The sequence below is a fragment of the Homalodisca vitripennis genome, unplaced genomic scaffold, assembly GCF_021130785.1.
Source record: "Homalodisca vitripennis isolate AUS2020 unplaced genomic scaffold, UT_GWSS_2.1 ScUCBcl_12402;HRSCAF=22102, whole genome shotgun sequence".
In the NCBI taxonomy this organism is placed as follows: Eukaryota; Metazoa; Arthropoda; class Insecta; order Hemiptera; family Cicadellidae; genus Homalodisca; species Homalodisca vitripennis.
In genome coordinates, this window is record NW_025788582.1 from 12,229 (window position 1) to 34,470 (window position 22,242).

General features: G+C 36.6%; 1 protein-coding gene across 1 annotated transcript in view; it reads left to right on the forward strand.

Annotated features, from left to right (window-relative positions):
• Positions 1–214: 214 nt before the first annotated feature.
• Positions 215–22,242, forward strand: part of LOC124375013 (PAN2-PAN3 deadenylation complex catalytic subunit PAN2-like) — a gene marked incomplete at its 3' end in the record, with an annotated part of 29,413 nt that continues 7,385 nt past the window's right edge. The window contains 7 exon segments of the mRNA XM_046833145.1: positions 215–370; positions 4,992–5,089; positions 5,091–5,210; positions 6,063–6,232; positions 7,407–7,527; positions 12,679–12,875; positions 17,794–18,001. Of these exon segments, the coding sequence (XP_046689101.1) occupies positions 316–370; positions 4,992–5,089; positions 5,091–5,210; positions 6,063–6,232; positions 7,407–7,527; positions 12,679–12,875; positions 17,794–18,001 (969 nt within the window).

Genomic DNA, 22,242 nt, shown 5'->3' on the forward strand with positions numbered 1-22,242 from the left:
AACGCATTTTAAATATTGTTTTTCAATTATACTGATAAGTTTTAAATGTTCAGTGTCAGTGTTAGTTTTGTGACAGCGCAGCGGCTTATCAGCCACAATGCGCCAGCCGTGCGGGCGGCAGCGGCAGTTGTGTGGCAACGTCGCGCAGGCCAGTCCATTCTATTGGTCGCCGCCAACTGCACTCTCTGGCGGTTCCTTGTATAGTAAACAATTTACAAAATGGCGGTGGGTATTTTGAATTGAGGGGTTAGTTTTTCAGTACAAGTTTTTTAAATAAAGTTTTAAACTTTTAAATCACTAAATTGTTTTTAGAAGATGGATTTACGGTCATCAAGGTTACACCCATATGAAACGGGAGATGATATATTATGTAAGTTATTTGAATTTGGATGAAAGGACATGTAGTGACTGGATTGGTTTTTGCCTGTTTCTAAATTTGTCAAACTGGCTTGAATAATGATTTTAATAAATAATAATATTGTTCGGTAAAGTAGCTTGAATTACTATTTTACTATTTAGATGTGTCTCCTGCCCTTTGTACTAATAGGTCAAACAATATTCAGTCCTAGCCTCACTCCGCTTTTTGTTTTGTTGAGGAACATAATAGGTATTACCATATTTTATTTGGCAGTTAAATTTACAGACTGCGGACCTGATTTCAAAAATTCTTTTTATTTATGGATACTATAGAAAATTTTAACCCTTGAAATGGGTAAAGGAACCTGCACTCGCTCAGTTGTTTTTATTGAATGGATTGATTGTTTTAATCCGAATGATTATTACAATTTTAACACGACTTCAACTTATAGCCTAGTAATTTTTAATGTAAGCAATAAATAGTCTATTTTACAAGAGCAGTTGAGCACTGCTATCCAGGCAAGCTGTAAATATTGTAACGTTTTCGTGATATATAGGCCAAAGTTGGTTTTGTTATCGTTAAATTTATGTTATTAAAATTGTAATGTATTATTTTTACTAACTACAAAAAATAATACATTAATAGCACATTATTATTATTTTTTTTAATGTATTGTAACTACTGTTAAATGCACAATTATACAATATCGAAGTTTTATAGTATATCAAATCGTTCGATAATAACAATTGAATAACAAGTGTAGGCTGCTTATTAAAGCCTCCCACTTGTGAAGATTAAGGGCTGATCTGTCGTTCTCACTGTATTCTCTTGAGAACAATCCATCATCCCATTTTAGTGTCAGGAATAAAGGCCTATAATTTACACATTGTGGATTTATTACTTTTATTGTGTGTGAGAGGGCTCTACGTGATCTTCAGAGCCTACTTGCAAATGTGAGTCAGTCTAAATTTTGTTTGAATGAATTTTTTTGTTAAGAGGCAATTGCATGGTAAAATTACAAAATGTGAGTGTTATCATGCAATCTGAGATGGACGGGAGCGTTTAGATTTATTGAACATGAACCAGGACTGTTTCAAATCACAATGCTCACTCGATTGGGTACAGATTTTGTGTGATAATGATACCAATTAACTAATTCATTTACAACATTTTGCCAAAATCAATTGACCCTGTAGTTCAGGAAAATATAAATGGCTATAACCATATCTTTTTAGCATCTGTCTAAGAATTTCTCCTTACACCTCAAGGATTATTGAGATTTAGGGGGAAATTAAAATGGAAGGCTAAAAGTGTATAATTTTTTTATTTTATAATGCGTTTCTGTTTGTCCACAGTAGCATTGTGTTTTGCATAAACAACTAGGGTTAAAAGTGGGGCTATAAGTTCAACAATTTAGTAAGCAAAATATAATGTTAATCTCTTTTACTAAAAGTATTAACTTTTATAGTACTTAGTTTTTAAAGTACGAACTGTAGTACTTTACTTTATATAATAAATAAACGGTACTTTGGGATTATACCGACCACACCCAGACATGAATCGTTATTTGACATTTTGCTTCTACTGATTACTAGATTACCGTAGAACAATATTTCGTCAATATAAAACAGGAATTGTCTTAACGCAAACCCCTCCCCATCCTCAAACAGAGGTCAAAGTCGAGCGGTCTAGTAGATAACGTGATTGCAGAGTCTCACCGCCCGTTCAGCTGGTGCGTCGCTTTGTTGTACTTCCGTGTTTTACCCCTACATTTCTCCAAACACAAAAATTCAACAAAACCAAACAAAAACTAAACTCTTTATTGAAAAAAAAAAACACTCAAAACTTGTTTTTATTCTTGATCACACTCCGCCACCCAAAATGCGAGTACCTCCGGCCATCAGCGCGGGCTTCAGCAGTGCCCCGCGCTGATGTCAACAAAAGAAAAATATCCCTCGAGATAGTACCTATCAATAAAATATCAAATTCTAGAGGGGCTGATCAGAAATATAAATTGAATTGTAATGGAAAGGCAGTTGTGTACCATTCAATCTTGAATTTTACAAAAAGAAAACATATTACAGAGGTGTTAGATATCTACATAATTTACCAACAAAATTTATAATGGAAACAAATCTGTTAGAATTTAAAAAAGAAGTCAAAGATTATTTAACTAACTTGTCTCTATATTCTTTTGAGGAATATTTCAATACAAAAACCAATTAATTCATTTAAAGAAGAATTGAAGATAAATTGTTAAGATGTTACGATTGTATTTTTTTACTTATATTTTAAAATTAATATTAGTATTTAGTTTCATTGTAGTGACGCTATTCTTTGTACCTTGTACATATTACAGAATAAAGTAGTTTGACTATTGACTATTGACTATGCAAAAAACTGAAATAATCATGTGATGCCGCGCGGCCTGCCGTAATCGGGATTCTCGAGAAAGATAAGATAACAGCGACAACAATACCGATCATAATACCTGGAAATGCATGTAAGTTTGTAATTTTGTAATTAAAGAGTTGTTTTTTTCGTTCTATCATGTTTGTTTCTATAAATTTATATTTTTGTGTTCTTCATACTGGTGTGGTCGGTATAATCCCAAAGTACCAAATAAACAATGCGAAGTTTAGGGCTGGAGTGTAGTAAGCAGCCACCACCATAATTAAATCAGGGTACCATATTATCAATTAGAAATACCTAAACTGTCGAATACAAAAACTTTGTAATTAAAGTTATTTACAATCCAACAAACAGTACTCCAGTGGTTTGCAAGCTACCTCAAGGGACGAAGTTAGACAGTGGAACTAAAAGAAACAGTCAACGAGCTCATAAGTATAGTTCAGTCTAAACTTCTGCCAGTCAGAAGAGAGGTTCCACAAGGCTTGGTCCTTGGACCAGTCTATTAATATTATTCATTACCGACTTCACAGAACATCTAGGAGATTATTGTGAAATGGTGATGTTCACTGATGACACTATGCTACTCACAGTTAATAGTGATATAAAGCAACTAGAAATAGACTTCTTCATTGCCTTCAGTTTGGCCCAAGATTAGACAGTTAAAAATGATCTTGTTCTCAATAAGAATAAAACAAAACAAATATCATTTGGCAGTAAAAAGCTCCAGATCTCCAAACATCTGACAATGTTAAACTTCAACACATACCACTTGATGAGAGCCTGAGCTAGAAAAGTCACCTGGACAACATATGCCTTAAGCTTAGGTCAGCTCTATTCGCACTGAAGAGAACTAAACAGACCAGTAGTCCTGAAGCCACGAAAATTGCATACCATGCACTTTTGGAAAGCCACTTACGTAACAGAGTAACTGTTTGGATTGGTTCTTCAGATAGAAATCTTTGTGTCCTAATTATGAAGAAGAAAGCACCAGGGATAGTGGCAGGATTATGACCCAGAGAGAGAGCTACAGAATTGTATTTAAAGACTGGAAATTATTGACAGTGACTTCCAGCTACGGTATACACTGCAGAGCGAAGGATCCTCCTAAACAAAGACGCCTGCACAATCACTTCCCCAAACGAGCAGGAGACTACACACTTCCTATTCACCGAACTGCCTTATTTGAAATAAAGCTGACCTATGTTGGAATGAAGCTGTCCAACAAGCTGCTTGACTACCTGAAAGATAACAACCCAAGAACCATGAAGAGAATCCTTACCCATTGGCTACAGAACCAGGCCTTCTACATATTTGGGGAATTTTACTAATGGAATGACAATCTTTGACTTGGCTAGACATCCATGTATTCTTATATATTTTGACCCTTTAACATAGCTCAATGATATTGTATAATAAACAGTATTTTTTATTGTCTACAATTGATTATTGCTAGCACTTATTAATATGTATTGTATAACAATATTGTTTCAAATTAATTCGAAATCAAAGTAGCGTAAATTCATTTGTATGGTATTTTAGTAATTACCTCAAGTACAATGACGATGTATATGTGTTATTTATGTAACAAGTTGTCAAATACGTTAATCCTTCTAAATAGTATGAAGTAAATAAATATTACACTGTTATTTTGTACATTTTATAAACACACATAATCTAGATAGCTTTTTATTCATCGTTCAATTATTACTTTTTTTAAATATAAAAAACAGCTGATAATTTGAAGTACCTATAACGTAATTTGGAAGTGCCGACGGCCGAGTGATCTAAGACGTTGGACTTTGAGTCTGAGTTAGAGATAACACAGGTTCGAATCCTGTCTGTGACCCTTGCACTTTTTATCAGTACCATCGACCTTGTACTGTATCGATTCTCCCCCATATTCTGTTTGATAAGATCCTCGCACAGGCCAGTGGCCCATGAGGACAGGCAGAGTAGGGCTTAAAAGGGGATCGGCTTCTTTACTTATAATTTTTTTTTTAATTCGGTTTGACATTTTGGTTTTGGTAGTTTAATTAATCATGAATATCGGTGATGGCCGCTTATTATACTGCCAACCCAGTTTAGTTGTCTGTGGCAATGAGAAATGGCTTTATGGATTTATTTTGTAAAAATATTACATAAATAAAAAGGCTTTGTAATAAACTTTATTCAACAAATTTTTTAAATGGATTGCTAACAATGTTTGAAATTTTTGGCACAGTATACGATGATGTAGTGTCTCATTTCGACGAGAGCCAGACATACTTGAGTGACGAGAGCTTTGTGCCAGTCAATGAGCACTTTGTTCCGCCCGAGTATATCGATCGACGGTGAGTTCCAAGAACGAAGAACAATCTTGGCTGATGGCGCCGAGCAGTTTGGGGTCACAGCAGTCGCCTTTGACAATCAGGAGGAGCTGCTCTGGATGGGAAACCAGGGGGTGAGTGCTCTATCTAGAGGAAAACATTGGTTGTGCTTTCTAGCACAACCGTGATTCCCAAGCTACATTTATACTGGCAAATAAAGTTGAGAATTTGCCCAACTGGTGATGATGTGAACAAGGGTAAGCAATTTTAATAGTTAGGATTGTCACAAGTACTTGTGACAGAAGCATGTCTGGTTGTTATGGGAGTCAATGCAAAATATTTTCATGGATGACAGTTAGTGAATTAAAATTATAATGTCTGACACTGCTCTTCTATTTTATCAACCAACTGTCCGACATTGGTCATGAGCACAGGGCTTACTTTTTTCCTCTCCAGTTCTCATGATCGGCTATCTGACACTGCTTGCGAGAGCTCTTGTACCTGTTAAGACTACCAATTTTTACTGTCGGACAAAACTAGCACAATTTCCTGTCAGTATAAACGTAGCTTTAAGATTAAGCAATGTGTCTTATATGCTTTAGATATTTTAAAGTAAAGTACAATTTGAATTGATTGTGTTTTACTTCAGTCTAATTGACTAGAATGCAGAAATAGATCTACATTATGTAACTACTCTGTAGTGTTAATAACAGAAATGGAATGGCCTTATGCTAAATTATTCAGTAAAAACTTAAATTTTATGGATGGTCTTGTACTAAAGTAATTTTTTTGAATATTGCTACATTGGCCAGAGCTTTTGCACAAAATTTAGATTTGAAAAGTATATGATAACGTTGCTGTAACGTGAGTGAACTTGATCACTAAGATACACTCGCTTTTGTTATTGAATTCTGCTATACTAATATTGGAAATTGTGATCTATACGCAAAGCATATTTTAAAGTAAATACATACTCTGCCATCTAGGGTCATGTTACTTCCTACTATAGTGCGGAGCTTCAGAAGCACACTTCATTCCAAGTCCACGCTACAGAAGACATCCGATGTCTGCACACTTTCGAAAACGGAGTGTTGGCTTTGATGCCTAGTGCATTACGATGTCAGATGCGTCGTGGGATCCCAATCTTTACTCACAGGTCAGTGATATATCTAGTGCAAGTCAGGAACATTTAACTAGGTATGATATTAGTTAATGAGCGGACCATGTTAATTTGATAAAATTTGAACTAAACACTCAGATAAATTTGTCTTTGTTGAAAACTACCTTAAAACTATATTTTACCAGAGCTCCACTTCTTCATTCTTAGTACACAAAACATACCGTACTCAAGTTTTATTCTTGTCAGAGGTTCATTGTCATGAAATTCAACTGCAGATTTAAACATTATTTGAAAAAGATATAAAATGTCAATTTGCCTCAATGAAGGTTATTTACATTTAAAGTTTGGTTTACATCCCATTTTTAAATTTTAACAGTCCTACTCACAGATCATAATAATAACAGAAAATTTATCCCTTTTGGGCATGGGGGGTATACAAACAAAGCTTTTTGCTTCCAACGAACTGCTCTTCACTAAATTTCCTATAAAAAGTTCTCCAATCAACATAGAGAACTTCGAAAACAGAAGTTATACTAGACATGATTTCAAAGATTAATTTTAAGGGTTATTTTAATGTTAATAAGTAAAACAAGAATATATGATACTTTATTTTCTTACGATTAGCACTATTATTAGAGAATTACTCTACTTTTCTACATTGTTGCCACCATGTTCAACAAGCTTTTGAAAACCCTCTCCATGAAAGTGTACCATCAATTCAAATAACCATTGATTGGCTACCTGTGTAACATTGTCTCCATTCCTTGACTGCTAATATTCCAAGGGGACTATTATGAATGAAAAGATAGCATTCAGAAGACATTTTTTCAGAGTTATAACATTAAGAATTCTCTTACTGTGTCAGGCTTACAAAACAATGTGATAAAGTCATTATTGAGTATTGTAAAGTTGGTGTTGCAGTTGTTCTCAACTATATTGTTTTACCCTGAGTTGATTTTAGATTTGGACAAGCAATACAATTATGTCACCATTCAGAAAACTTGATCTTGTACAAAAGAATATGATGAATGGAACACCAGAACAGTAAGGAGTAGTGCAGTTCGTCTATGATTGTCATATATCTAGTAAATATGCAATATTAAACTACAATATGTGAAGTATAAAACATTGTATACAGTATTCAGTATAGAATTTTATTGAAAGTAAATGTTTTTTATTTTTTAACCTAGTATGGTAATGAAATTTTCAGCTCTGAGAACATGGTTCAGATGCAGTGTTTGCTACAACTCTCCCCCCAGACCTTGCTGCTGGGCGGACACACCCATAAACTCATAGAGTTTGACCTGAACACATACCAAGAGGTTAATCTGGTGAGTTGAACAGTAGTGTAGATGCAGTGTTTGCTACAACTCTCTCCCCAGACCTTGCTGCTGGGCGGACACATCCATAAACTCATAGAGTTTGACCTGAACCTATACCAGGAGGTTAATCTGGCGAGTTGAACAGTAGTTTAGATGCATTGATTTTCGTTTTAATGGTTGTGAGGGGTGTGAAAAACTAGGCATAAAAGGAAGGTAATTTAAGAGAGCAGAGATTTGGAAAATAGTTAAAGGGTGTTCAACTTAAAAAGAGGCCCCAAGTCTGTGTAAATAACAATTTATCTATTGACAAATGCATTGTACTGAATAACAACAAATGTTGAAAATGTCATCCATCCATTTCTATACACTTGTAAACTTGTTTCACTATGACCCTAACCACTATTCTTAGCTGTGCTCTGTTTATTTTATTAATTGCATTGGTAAAGGTTTGTCTTCAATTCCTCTAGGGTATGAGAATGGCTCCTGTAAACAATTTATTTTAAGTAGCCTCACAAAAAGAAGTCAAGACTACCTAGATCAGGGGATCGTGGTGGCCACAGTCGAAATTATTCTTCAATCAAAATCCTGTAACATATCCATACTAGAGCGAGCTGTAAGGCAAGTGGCACCATCCTTTTGCAGCCAGCAGTAATGCTCATCCTCTTGCAATAAGCCTATGAACTGTTGGATATTATCTTGGTAGAGGGCAGCATTCACAATTGTTTACAAAAACAAAGGTCTTCTTTGCCTTGAAACCACACACCATATGCCTATTTATTTGGGTGTAGGGGAGTTTCAAAGAAAATTTGTGGATTGTCAGTACCCCAGGTCCGGTAGTTTTGAATAACCTTCAAGATGGAACCAAGCTTCATCTGTAAAGAACACTTAACCTAAAATGTCAATGTTGCCTCTAAGGAATGTCTGACTATTAGTGAACCCTTTTGACATTATCAGCATCCTTCAGTTCATGGTAAACCTGCATTCAATATGGATAACATTTCAGTGTTTTCTCACAACAGTGTGAGCTGAGCCTAATGAAATGTTCTTTTCTCAGCTTAGTCCTTATGTGGAGATCTGATATCTTTATGTGGAGATCTCGTAACTGATGCGCTGATATCCTGAATGAGTTAAAATTGACTGATGTCTGTCATGATGCTTCTCTAACATTGAACCTGTTTCATGAAACTTTTTAACTAACTTCTGCATTACACTTTTAACTGGTGCTTCATTTTTAAATTTGGCCACGAATCGTTGCCTACACACAGCAGGAGATTTCGTCATTAACTAAGTTTAAATTATGAATACACGTTCTTCAAAAGTTAAGCGCATTTTAACCAACTATACACTAATAAGCAACCTAACCTCACTTAGTTCAAATTTCCATGCTTGACCTTCACTGGTGCAACTGCAATACACGGGGAATAAACAGCCATCCACCAATCCAGCTCCAGTCATACCAACATTAGAAACAGTATTTAACCTGTTTCACATAAATATATGCATTTCCAAAAAAAAAAATTAATTTTGTACAACCTAATGAGCAATGTGGCCTCTTTTAAATTGAACATCCTGTACTTGCTGTCATAATTATTAGTTTTAGATTATTATCAGCAACGTAGCTGGCTGGTTTTTACCTTCCAGTTGAACCTACAACGTAATAGTCTCAGGTTGGTGTAATCTTCTGTAGTAAATCAGTCTGTGGTGTTTATGTTCATAGTAAACCACCTCAAGTTGTTACTGTTATCTGTACTAGATTAGACCATAGACAATATACTTTATTTGTACAATTCATAGAGAATTACAAAAGCGCCAATAAAAAAATGTCGTAATAGCATAATTACGGTTTTAAAACATGGTCTCATCAGGTAAGTTCAAATTAGTTATAATGATGGTTCAAAGTTCTCCAGTTCAAAAATTCGTCAATAGAATACAAAGAATGTTTAAAAAGCCATTTTTTCAGCTTGGTCTTGAGGTTCTCTTGTGTTTTAATATCAGCAGGTAGACAGTTAAACAGCTTCGCCCCCATGTAGGATGGTTTCTCTTCGTAACGGGCTGTACGATGTTCTGGTAGTACGAAGTCAGCAGCATGTTGTGTGTTGTATTGGTGTAAATCATGACATCTTAACAAGTTCTTCTTATGTGCAAACATTATTGTCTCAAAGATGTATAATGACACCACGGTCAGGATTGAAAGTCTTGCAAAAGCTGCTCTGCAACTCTTCCTAGGCTGCAACTCTGCTAGAACTCTGACACATTTTTTCTGTAAGACTAACAATATGAATGTTTGCTGCACTGGAATTACCCCAGACCAAGATTCCATAGCGAAGATGAGCAAAAAGGGCAAAATACGCAATAGTTGCAGTGCTGATGTCACTTATTGATTTCACTCTTCGAATCAGGTGAAGTCCTGAACTCAATTTCTTACAGAGGTTGTCAATGTGTAAGTTCCATGTTGAGGCCTATGTCAATTATAACTCCCAAATACTTAGCTTCTTCAGCTGCATCGATATTTGGTAAAAGTCCTACTTCATGTTTTCTACTCCCCATGACTAGTTGTTTTGTTTTAGTTTCGTTAAGCACCAGGTTATTAATGTGGCAGTACTGAGTAGCCATGTTCATTGCAACATATGAAGAAACTTCAAGTGATTCTGGATGTTTATCACTAAGCAATAGAACAGTATCATCCACATACATAATAGTGGATGCATATTCTTCCAGGTATGTAGGAAAATCGCTTGTAAACAGTATAAATAAGACAGGACTGAGGACGGACCCTTGAGGAAATCCTTTGGAGGTCATTAGCGGACTAGATCGTACTAAGCGAGTTACACCCTGGTCTGTATATTTTAAATCAACCACCTGTTGTCTATTTGTCAAGTAACTACTGAACCATTCCAAAGAAGTACCTGATACACCAAAAGCCTCCAATTTATTTAGAAGTTGTTCATGGTTAAGACATTCAAATGCCTTACTGAAGTCGAGTAAAAAGGATGTAGTGATATGTCCTTCTTCAAGATGATCTATGATATACTCTATTAGACTTACAATAGCAGTTATTGTAGATTTACCCTTTATAAAACCATGTTGTCAATCAGTAAGCAGATTGTACTGTACAAGATGGTCAACAAGTCTATTTAAGGCTACTTTTTCAAAAACCTTTGAAACTGTGGGTATCAATACTATCGGGCGATAGTTGTTTGCATTAGAGGTGCTACCCTGCTTGAAAAGGGGTATTACTTTGGCAAATTTTAGTCGGGATTGGAATTTTCCTTCTACAAACGACTTGTTTATTAGGAGTGTTAATGGTTGAGCTAACTCTTCACTCAAAATTTAAGTAATTCTGAAGAAACTTTGTCAATTACAGATGATGTTTTTATACGAAGTTGAGCTATTATATGGCTTACCTCTTCAGTTGTAGTAGGTTGCAGTGTGAAAGGTGGAACATTAAAATGAGTTATTACAGGTACAGAAGTTGGTCTTGGGTTAGTTGCTAGAGCATTAATTGGTGTATGTAATTGTTTAATTTAATAACCAAAATTGTTATTTTAATTTAAATAATTCAAGTGTCAAATTACCACATGTTATGTAATTTAGGCTATTTCAAATCAAGTCTTGTCACTTAAGATACTACTCACCAGTTATAAGTCCATAATTTAATTCGATTCACTTTAATTTAAAGCTGACATATATTTAAGCATTTGTCTCGCATTGCTTACCAACTTCATTTACACAATCCTGTTGTTCAACTAAATGAATTTCATAGGAAACACGTGGTTTGTCTTTTAACAGTTGAAAATGACAGTCATTATTATTATTTATCGAACCAAAATACATTACACGGTGGTAGCGTTTACAAATCTTAATGGGTGATCTTGTTAAGCATTTTAATTTATCACTAAACTTCAAATTTTACTTAAAAACATGTGTTTCTTGAATATAACCACACCATTAATAACTTTTTTAAATAGCCCTGGGTCACTTTTTATCAAATCCAGATTGTCTTGTGCGATTTCAAGTCGACAGTTCTTTTGGTCTTCTGTCAGCAGTCAAGGAACAAATTTTGCTGAAACACGGTTTATTTTTAAATCTTTGTGTAAAATGTTACAAACTGATGATTTTGGTATTCCTAAATATTCTTCCAGCTCTCGGACAGTCAATCGACGGTTTTCATTAATTGCTGCACGAACATGTTAAACATTTTCAGCGTTTCTGGCCGTTGAAGGCCTGCCAAATCCACCATCACTCTCAACTGATATGCGGCCATTTTTAAACCGCCTAAACCACTAGTTTATTTCTGTATCGCCCATAGACACGTCACCATAAACTTTCCGTATCATAGTAATCGTCTTTGATTCTGAATGGCCAAGTCTTTGGCAAAATTTAATGCAAATGCGCTGCTTAACACATTCAGTCATATTGAAATGCGACGCACACACACACGGCAGTACTGTACGGAACAGAGCGCTGTGACTCACTGAGTGACCGGATCGTATTCAATGCCTAATATGGGAAGGAGTAGGATCGCCCCTCCAATAACCGGTTCGAGCCGGTCGGTTACGCCGTGGCCGCCTACTGGTCGGCGGTCAGATACTTTTTGGACAGACCTCGTATATGTTACCGTTGCTCAGACCAGAGAAAAGGAGAAGGCTGTTATTTCTCCGACAAACGTTGAGGCCCACAAAACAGGGGTCACACACCAGAAACCAACGGAAGTCGTTAGCTCTTCAGCCTCCAACCCAAACCAATATGTTTAAATTTATTGAAATACATTTGTTTTTTACTTTATCAGCTGCCCTTGGTTCACGTTTAGAGGTTATACGTCAACTTTAGCTTACCGTTGTCACAGCGAACCATTTAAAAATGGAATTTTATCGATGTTAAACTGTTACAATTTATAATTTTGAAGCTGCATACAAAATAATTTTTAATATATTCTTAACATTAAGTTTTACATACGTTTTAAGAGAAGTTTGAAAATTTTTTGTGTTGAGGACATTTGAAATATTGAAGTGTGTAATGACTCTACAATTTTATTTCTCAATTTAGTTACAATGTTAGGGTTAAATCCCTTTAAATAGTTAATTTTGCAGCTTAGGGTATAATGTAGGTCTAAAAATATGTAAATTACTAAATGAATTCATAATGAGGACCGTTTTGCAGCTGGATGCAAGCAAGAACGGTTGTGCGATACTGCGGCAACATAACCGATTTGTGTGCTGTGGTGACCCTAGTGGCAACATAGAGCTGCGGGACCCGGGCAGTCTTCGGGTTGAACATTCCTGGGACACTCACACTGGCAGCCTTTCAGATTTCGACATCCACGGGAACCTGCTGGTCACCTGCGGCTTCTCCAACAGGTCAGGACTGCTAACTTTTTAACCGAGAAAGTTATTTGCTCTGGTCTCACGTTAAACTTAGAGTTCATTCGTTTTTGTTGGTTGCTGAGTTATTGGATTATCTCTTAGGATCAATGAACGATTGTAAGAAGCTGCAAAAGCACACTCAGTCCATACATACTTTTTGAGGGTTTACTTTCTCCAATCATGAAATCTGCAACCTCATCACCTTCAGACACTACATCATTTTGTGTCTTTAGTGTATTGTTTATAATTAACAATCAAATAATTTACTTTATAAAAAAGAAGATGCTCAATCAAATTTCAGACGTAGTCATAATACTGCCAAGCCTCCATACCTCACCTTAGATTAAACATTTACGAATGGACTTGCTAAACATGATTTTTATACTCTTTTGGTGACAAGATCTCAGAGCTATTATATTAATAGCTTGTAGTATCTTTATATATAAACTGAAGCAATTACTCAAAGGCAACTGCTTTCACCAGTTGTGCATTCGTAACCTGAATAGGGAATACAGATTCATAGTTTATTTGTATATAAACTGAAGCAATTACTCAAAGGCAACTGCTTTCACCAGTTGTGCATTTGTAACATAATAGGGAACACAGATGCATAGTTTCTTTATATATAAACTGAAACAATTACTCAAAGGCAACTGCTTTCACCAGTTGTGCATTTGTAACATAATAGGGAATACAGATTCATAGTTTCTTTATATATAAACTGAAGCAATTACTCAAAGGCAACTGTTTCACCAGTTGTGCATTTGTAACATAACAGGGAATACAGATTCACAGTTTCTTTATATATAAACTGAAGCAATTGCTTAAAGGCAATTTGTCCTAGAATTGCGAGGACAGTCATCTGCTTTGACTCACTTAGAAGTTTATTTGCGATTGAGTAAATGTTTTTCCCTTGGGGCGGCCTACTGCCATGCACTTAAGCCTCAAGGGCTTTTTGCGCACCCCGGAAACACACCATGAGGCCCCACCAGTCTACAATTTCAGCAGTTCCACAAACTGCCGAAAACAGCCTATCAGGTCCTCCTGGGAAAATTCACCACCCCTGTCCAAACTACCAAAGATGGCATACCGCTCTCTTGCTATTGAAGGGCAGGTGCTCAGCAGTTTTCTCCTGCTCATTACACCTACAGAGCGGAAGAAGGATGCCTACTCTGTGAAGATGCTTCCTCAGGTGACCATGCCCCGTGATGAGACCAATAACCCGAGAAGACATTGATTTATTTAATGAGAGAAGGTCTGACGCCACCCTGGAGGAAGGTGACTGTAATACCATTCTACTCGACGCCACCCTGGAGGAAGGTGACTGTAATACCATTCTACTCATTCTCAAGCCCGGATGCAACCTCCCGGATGCTCTGCGTGAATCCATTTCGAGACAACCCTAGAGGATTCACACCTTTTTTTTTTTTTTTTTTTTTTTTTTTCTTCCTTGGGGCGGCCTACTGCCATGCACTTAAGCCTCAAGGGCCTTTTGCGCACCCCGAAAACACCATGAGGACTACCAGTCTACAACTTCAGCAGTTCAACAAACCGCCGAAAACAACCTATCAAGTCCTCCTGGGAAAACTCGCCACCCCTGTTCAAGCTACCAAAGATGGCATACCGCTCTCTTGCTATTGCTGGGCAATCAAAGAGCAGGTGCTCAGCAGTCTCCTCCTGCTCATTACACCTTCCACAGAGCGGATCCTCCTGAAGGATACCAACTCTGTGTAGATGCTTCTTCAGGTGACCATGCCCCGTAATGAGACCAATGACCTTGGAAGACATTGATCTGTTTAATGAGAGAAGGTCCGAGGCCACCTTGGAGGAAGGTGACTGTAATACCATTCTACTCACTCTCAAACCCGGATGCAACCTCCACCTTCTCCCATGCTCCGCGCAAATCCATTTCGAGACAACCCTAGAGGATTCACACCTTGGAACACCGCAGAATGTTTGAGGGCCCGTCATAATTGACCCTGAGCCCTGGTTGGCCAGGGCATCAGCTTTTTCGTTCCCAGGAATTCCCTCATGACCAGGAACCCAACAAACGGTCACATTGTTGATTCTGGCAAGGGAGGAAACGGCCTGATAGCAATCCCAAACTAGTTTGGATTTGATCACGCAAGAGTCCAGCACCTGACTGTCCGTGAAAATATTAATCGTCTTGCTCCTATATCGGATACGAAGATTCTCACGAGCACATTCCATAATAGCTGCGACCTCCGCTTGAAAAACTGTTGGATACGGACCCATAGGGACCTCCAGCTCCATACATGGTCTCACTCTCAGAATTCCAGCGCCTGTGTCGCTTTTTGTTTTAGAGCCATCTGTGAACCATTCAAGCTCCGCTGGTGGAAGAGGTTTCCTTCCCTCTGACCAATCATCCCTAGAGGGTACAACAATTCTAAAGGGTTTTGTCAAAGGAAAACTTTTGTGGCATCTGATCAGAGATCATATGCAGAGCATCCTCCTGTATCAGGGTGCTAATTCTACAATGCCCACCACTGCAGCCCAACCAGAGTGCCATCTGCTGAAGACAGTAGACACTCCTCCTGGCCATAGCTCGAATGACAATGTCCGGGGGGCGAGCACCTGACCATCAACACCACGTCTTGAGACCGCATTGATAATCACCTGAGTGGCTGTGTTGTCAAAGGCTCCTTCGATGTCTAGGAAGACACCTATGGCTACCTCTTTTGCTGCCAGCATCTTCTCAATCCTGCCTACCAATTGATACAGGGCCGAGTCGCATGACCTTCCTGGAGTGTAGGCGTGCTGATTAGGATGTAGAGGTCGCTCCAAAAGAGCTCCCTCCCAAACAAACCTGGCAACCATTTTCTCCATGGTTTTAAGAAGAAAGGAGGACAGGCATATCGGCCTGAAAGACTTCGGCCGATCCATGCCACCCCTCCCCTGCTTCGGTATGAACACTACTCTGGACACTCTCCAGGATAGTGGAATGTACCTGAGGGCCACGGAGGCTGTGAACAGTCTGCACAGCTGGGGAAGGAGAATATCCAGCCCCCGCAGTGTCTGTGCCCATGGACTCAACCTTTGTGCCTGAATCATCGACTGCTGAATCATCGTCGATGGTGGTAGCACTTGAGGAACAGGCAGATACATCCAAGGCCTGGTTGCCGGATGCAACTGCCTGTTGCAGTATTTCCAGATCAAGATCTGTTGGTGTTTGTTTTTTGTATTTATTAGAATCCATAAAAGGTTCCACGAGTACCGAGGAATAAAAAGTCCGCCCAGCCAGAGCCCCGCATGACCAGGTAAGGCTATTTACACTTGGGGGGGGCTCCGTTAACGACGTACAACCGCTGTGCCATGCATCCCTTAGGCACGGGTCGTCTCACACCGTAGGATTGGGGGCCCTCAGTCAAATCAAATTTGTGTGGTGCGATTCCAGGCAGACCAGCTGAGACTGGTCATACCCGGACTGGCACCACTACTGCACGCTGCTGAAGGCCGTCACTGCGCAGAGTGCACATTCGGGGCACTAGCCTAGATCATGGGGTTCTGTCGAAAGCATAGCCACCTCTTGCCGGACGCTAAATAAGCGTTTATCCGAGCCCAACCATTGATTGGATTCGGATCCCCCTTCGGTTTTGAGCGACACCTTGGTGGTGCCACCCCTGGAGAGGTACTTTCCCAGTTCATTGGGGATCACCCGAACTAAGGTCAGCCCGTCTCCTAGGCCCCTAATGTATCTTAATTTGGCACTTTAAAAATTTAACAAAATATAACAATTAACAATATATAACAATTAACAAATATAACAATTAACAAAACATAACAATTAACAAAACATAACAATTAACAAACATAACAATTAACAAAATTAACAATCAATAAATACAACAAATAATAAAAATTACTAAAATAAGAGAATAAATTATGATATATAAATATTACACCTAAAATATTATGTTGTCTAATGAAACATTGTAGAATTCATCTAAACTATAAAAAGCTTTTTTTAAAAACCATTTCTTAAGAGCCAATTTAAAACTATTTACAGACAAAGACTTTACATTTAGAGGTAATTTGTTAAAAAGCTTTATGCCAATATGTATGTAATTATTTTTCGTCTTACTTAGATGTACAAATTTTTTATCAATAAGGTTTTTATTTCCGGTGTTATATACATGTTTACTGCTTCTTAAATTAAATTCTGCATAATGGTCTTTAACATACATAATTGATTGAAACATGAACACACAGAGTAACGTTAGAATACTCAGATCAATAAAATGCGGTCTACATGATTCAGTGTCCCGCACTTTACAATAATTTAATATTTACTAAAATTTAAATGTAAACACATGTTTCTGCCTCTTTGATGAACTTCAGCTGAAAGTGTTAACAGCTGTTAAGTATCAGTTCAATTTATATTACATGTTGTAGCGCAATCTGCGGGATCCAATGTAAAACACTCCAATATCAACAACAATTTATACATAAAAATTTAATTAAATAGACTATTTAAATAGGACCAAATTGTGAATCTAAACAATTCTTGAATCCCCTTCAACGCACACACAAAATTTCATCAAAATCGGTCCAGTCGTTTAGGAGTTCAGTCATATACACACCTACACAAGAAATATATATATATATATATATATATATATATATATATATATATATATATAAAGATGACTCAAACAAGAAAACACCTGTTGGTGAGGTTAGGTAATGTTAAGATTATTCCATGTATGTTTAAGAATGTTATTTGTGCGTCTAGTGGTTCCTTAAATGTTCTGTGGTTGTTTATACAATATCTAAAGTAACTGAAGTTATACTTTGGATATTTAATTTTTTATATTATACACAATACTGCTTTAAACACGTTTGATCTGGCCAGAAAAGTTTGTCCGATCTGCACAGTGTAATTTGTCTGTAGACAAGGTGGCCTGACTGTGGACCGGTTTCTGATGGTATATGACCTGCGAATGATGCGAGCTGTAAGCCCCATTCCTCTACTGCTTGACCCGCTGCTGCTACGGTTCATGCCGTCGTTCTCGTCTCGCATCGCCGTCGCCTCTTCGCTCGGCCAGCTGCAGCTCGTTGACACGGTCACTCTGTCCGAGCCCGACCTCACCGTCTACCAGGTGAGCGAGTTCTTAAAATGTGCAAAGCAATTTGTGTCCTGTGTCTCAGCTTTTGATGGAAGTTGTAATGGATTCTTCAGGGCAACGATGTGAGTTTTATGGCCAAGTACACACGAGTGTCCGATGTTGTGTCAACACTGCTCCAGCATCAATCTGGAAACACGGTTTTGGCCTGTTTGTCTGTGAACTTATGTGGATACATCGCGAAAGGAAGTACAGGACTCATCCACTGGTGCAAGTCTTTAACCCTTTTAGTGTCGGAGCATGATACAAAAATGTTTGTACGAAAAATGCCAGAGGTTTCTCTAAAGGTACTGCTGAAAAATGCCAATCCTATTTCAGCAATTTTGCAGCATTTGACTAAAATATCCATAAACTAAAAAACTGGATTTTCTTTACAGATACATTGTTTTATTGAAAACAAATAAAATATGCGTATACAGCTAATTTATTATATTAAACAAATCACAAAAATGGTACTTACGAAAGAAGTACTGGAAAATGAACTGAATATTTTTTTCAGTTTCCTATGTACAACTAAAATTGTATACATACATAAAAATTATAGTTTTAATTATATTCTATTATTTACAAAACAGGAAAGATAACACTACTTGTTTTATAAACCTGTTTTCACTTTTTATTGTAGGCCTAATCTAAACACATGAAATTCCAAACACAGTTTGTAAAACATACAAGCTATCAATGAGTTCTGAATAAGTGAACACTTAAATTTAAAAACTTTATTTAGAAACAAAACTGTTAACTACAATGGAAAATAATTCATAAATCTTATATTTAAATGTTGTGTTATCTCTAAAAATTAAAATATTTATTTGCAGTATGTATATATTTAGTTTCACATGACTAGCATTATGGAAAATATATTCCACTTGAAACATAATATCAATTGAAATAGAAAATTAAACTAAATACAAACATAAAAAGTTTTGATTAATATTTTAAAAACTGTTAAAAGTTATATTATTTTTTAGAAATCTACATTTTCAGTTTTTTATGTTACACTAAATTTTTAACTAAACATCTAATTAATCTTAAAAACTTACTATAAATATTTTTATCTTGTAATATGGTTAATTTTGATTCCTTATATACCAACAAATTTATATGTTGGAAAATTATCGAAGTAAAATCTTTTACTGTGAATGTCTGTATATACGGACATTGGCAAATTTCAGTAGTTTTCGTGATGTTTGTATTGGCGTTTCTCTGTAGTTTTTCTTACGGACGTTGGTGCTAAAATGGTCAAGGTGGTATTCGTTACTTATTTATAGACTTGAGTAATGATGAAAAAAGGATGTACAACTATTTTTGTTTGAGTGCTAAATCTTGACGAACTATTTTATCAAAGCCGTGGATACAGTCATGCAGCTTACAGCACTGAAACTCGATGTGTACGTTTAGTGCTCATGTATACGAGCACATGTCAAATTCAAATTCAAATCTTTATTTGTCATTAGGCTATATTACAAGCAATAGACATTGTCATACTAATACTAAATATACTATGCAGTATACAAATTGTCATAACTACAATAATGATAAAAATCTTCAATAGAATATGGTGCAGTCCTCACCAAAAAACTTGTAATTATTGTTTTGAATACATTAATACTTAATTTTTTTACATATTCAGGTAAACTATTATACAATTTAATTTGCATATATTTATGACTGTTTATCTCTTTTTGGAGTCTGGTACTTGGTAAATTAAGATTATCACAATTCCTAGTATAGTGGCTATGATACACATTGCACTCAACAAAATCAGATAAATGTTTTTTAACATATAATAAATTACACAATATATACAAAAACATATTACAAGCAATAGACATTGTCATACTAATGTCTGGGAAATAAATTTATCTGTAAATATACTTTTAGATTGTGCGAATGGATCATTAAAAATTACATACAGATATTACTGTGATATATCAATTTCTATTTTCTGTGCAAAACAATACAAACCAGTGGATGTGAGTATGATGAATAATGTTTACAATACATGTATGTATGTATGTATGTATGTATATATATATATATATATATATATATATATATATATATATATATATACACATATTAACTTTACAAAATTGACTGATCTGAAAGGGAGATTAATTAAAAATTTGCTGCCCAGTGGGATTCTGGTTTGTTCTTTTCCTGTGTGAAAGAACAATTTAGAGTGCAGTAAAAATTTGCTTGTCACTTTCTGAAAGAGAAGCAAAATTTTTTCAGCTGTATACTGTGGACATGGATATTGTGAACTGAGCTGTGATGCTGAAGAGTCCAGTTGGTGTCCTCCTGTGACCATTAGATGGATCCTCTTATCTCAAGGGGAACATAACTGGGTCTGCTACTGAAACTGTGACTTGTTAAAAAAAATCTGAACTGAATGGAGGGCCAAATTTTAGAGAAACAAGCAACTCTAAACCAAGCAACTGAGGGTTTCTTAACCTTCAAAGACTTTAACCCTTTGACGGCCACGGGCCGATATACTGGGCTCTCGAATTTTCTTTTCCGAAACGGCCGTGAGCCAAGATATATCGGCATAGAAAAATCAGTTCGAAAACGGCATCGCGCCGAGAAATCGGCACCCTTCATTTGATTAAATTATTCCCTTACCTCTTTATTTTCGGTTTGTAATATAATATCAAACGAAACGTAAACATATATCCTTTCAAATTATTATAATTATTATAAATGTTTTTTACTTTTTTTTGTTCAGTAGAAAGATGCAATTCAGAAGGCAGTGACGTGTCAAACAAGATGTTCGGTTCTTCTTTGGTAGCAGCTGTTTGTTCGTTGTGGCTTTGTACACTTGGTTTTGTTCTTAGACGTTGTAATGTGAGGTTATGTTACATTTGCTGTGAAGTTTAGTAATGTTTCTTTTCTGTTTACATTTAGCAATGAGTAACAAAAGACGTCGTGAAGCATCGCCTGTAAGTGAGGACACATTGTTTTCCTGTCTTCAAAATGCTAATGTAAGGACTATTAGTAATGACACTTCCAATTATGAATCTCTTTTCTTCTGAAGACAGCACTAGTGACTTGGACGATACGGACGATGATCCTACGTTCGATCATGCCAATTTAGGGCCGTCTACATCACAAACCAGATTTGGTCTGCCCTACAAACTAGGCCTAGATTTTTTGATGTGAGTTCTAGTTCTGATTCTGAGCAAAATGTTAGCTTAGGCCCTAGTGTAACAAATATTTCCAAGGCCTAGAGGTAGGCCTAAGGGTAGTACTAATGCTACTCCTAATGATAGTGACTTAGCCTATTCTCCAGAAAGAATATGGGTTCCTGTCAGTGAAAATGATGATTCATCTATTAGGCCTAAACATGATTTTTCATTCAATGAGATTCCTGGTCCAAGACATTGCCCACCTCCAGACTCAGCTCCCATTATGTAATGTGCTGCTTTTTCTCACTAATAACCTTATTGAAAATTTTTGTTACCGAGACCAAACCGCTATGCTCAAGATGCCATAAATAGTAGTGGAAATGAACAGGGTATGGGAAAAAGTTTCTTTTGCGGAAATGAAAGCTTTTCATAGCAGCAAATTTGAATATGGGACTGAATAAAAAACCTTCTATAGATATGTACTGGAGCTCTTCTTCTTCTCAGGTTACACCATGGTATTCTCGATTGTTCAGCAGAAATAGATTTGAAGATATTTTAAGATTTTTTCATATGGTTGACAATAAAAAATTGGCAAAAACACGGTACCCCCATATTATGACCCCACAGCAAAATTTCAGCCACTTGTAGACCATGCTAATAGAGTTTTCCGTCAATATTATATCCCTAACCAGCATCTAAGCATTGACGAGTCTCTAGTTGGAACCAAAAAATCATACCCAACTATTGCAGTATATGCCTAACAAAAAGCACCACAAATGGGGGATCAAACTTTGGGTGCTGTGTGATTCCGTCTCAAATTATTGCTTTAGCATTCTTTTGTTATAAAGGAGCTAAAAGCAATGAAGACCAGGAAAACATAAGAAAAAGAGGTCTAGCTTTTACTGTAGTTACAAAATTATTGGACATGGGGAACTATCTGAACAAGGCTTATCACTTGTATACTGATAACTTTTTTCACGTCCATTCCTCTAATTGAATATTTATATTCAAAAATGACATTTGTAACAGGTACAATCAGGAAGAATAGGAGAGGAATCCCTGATGAATTGTTAGGAAAAATACAAGGTA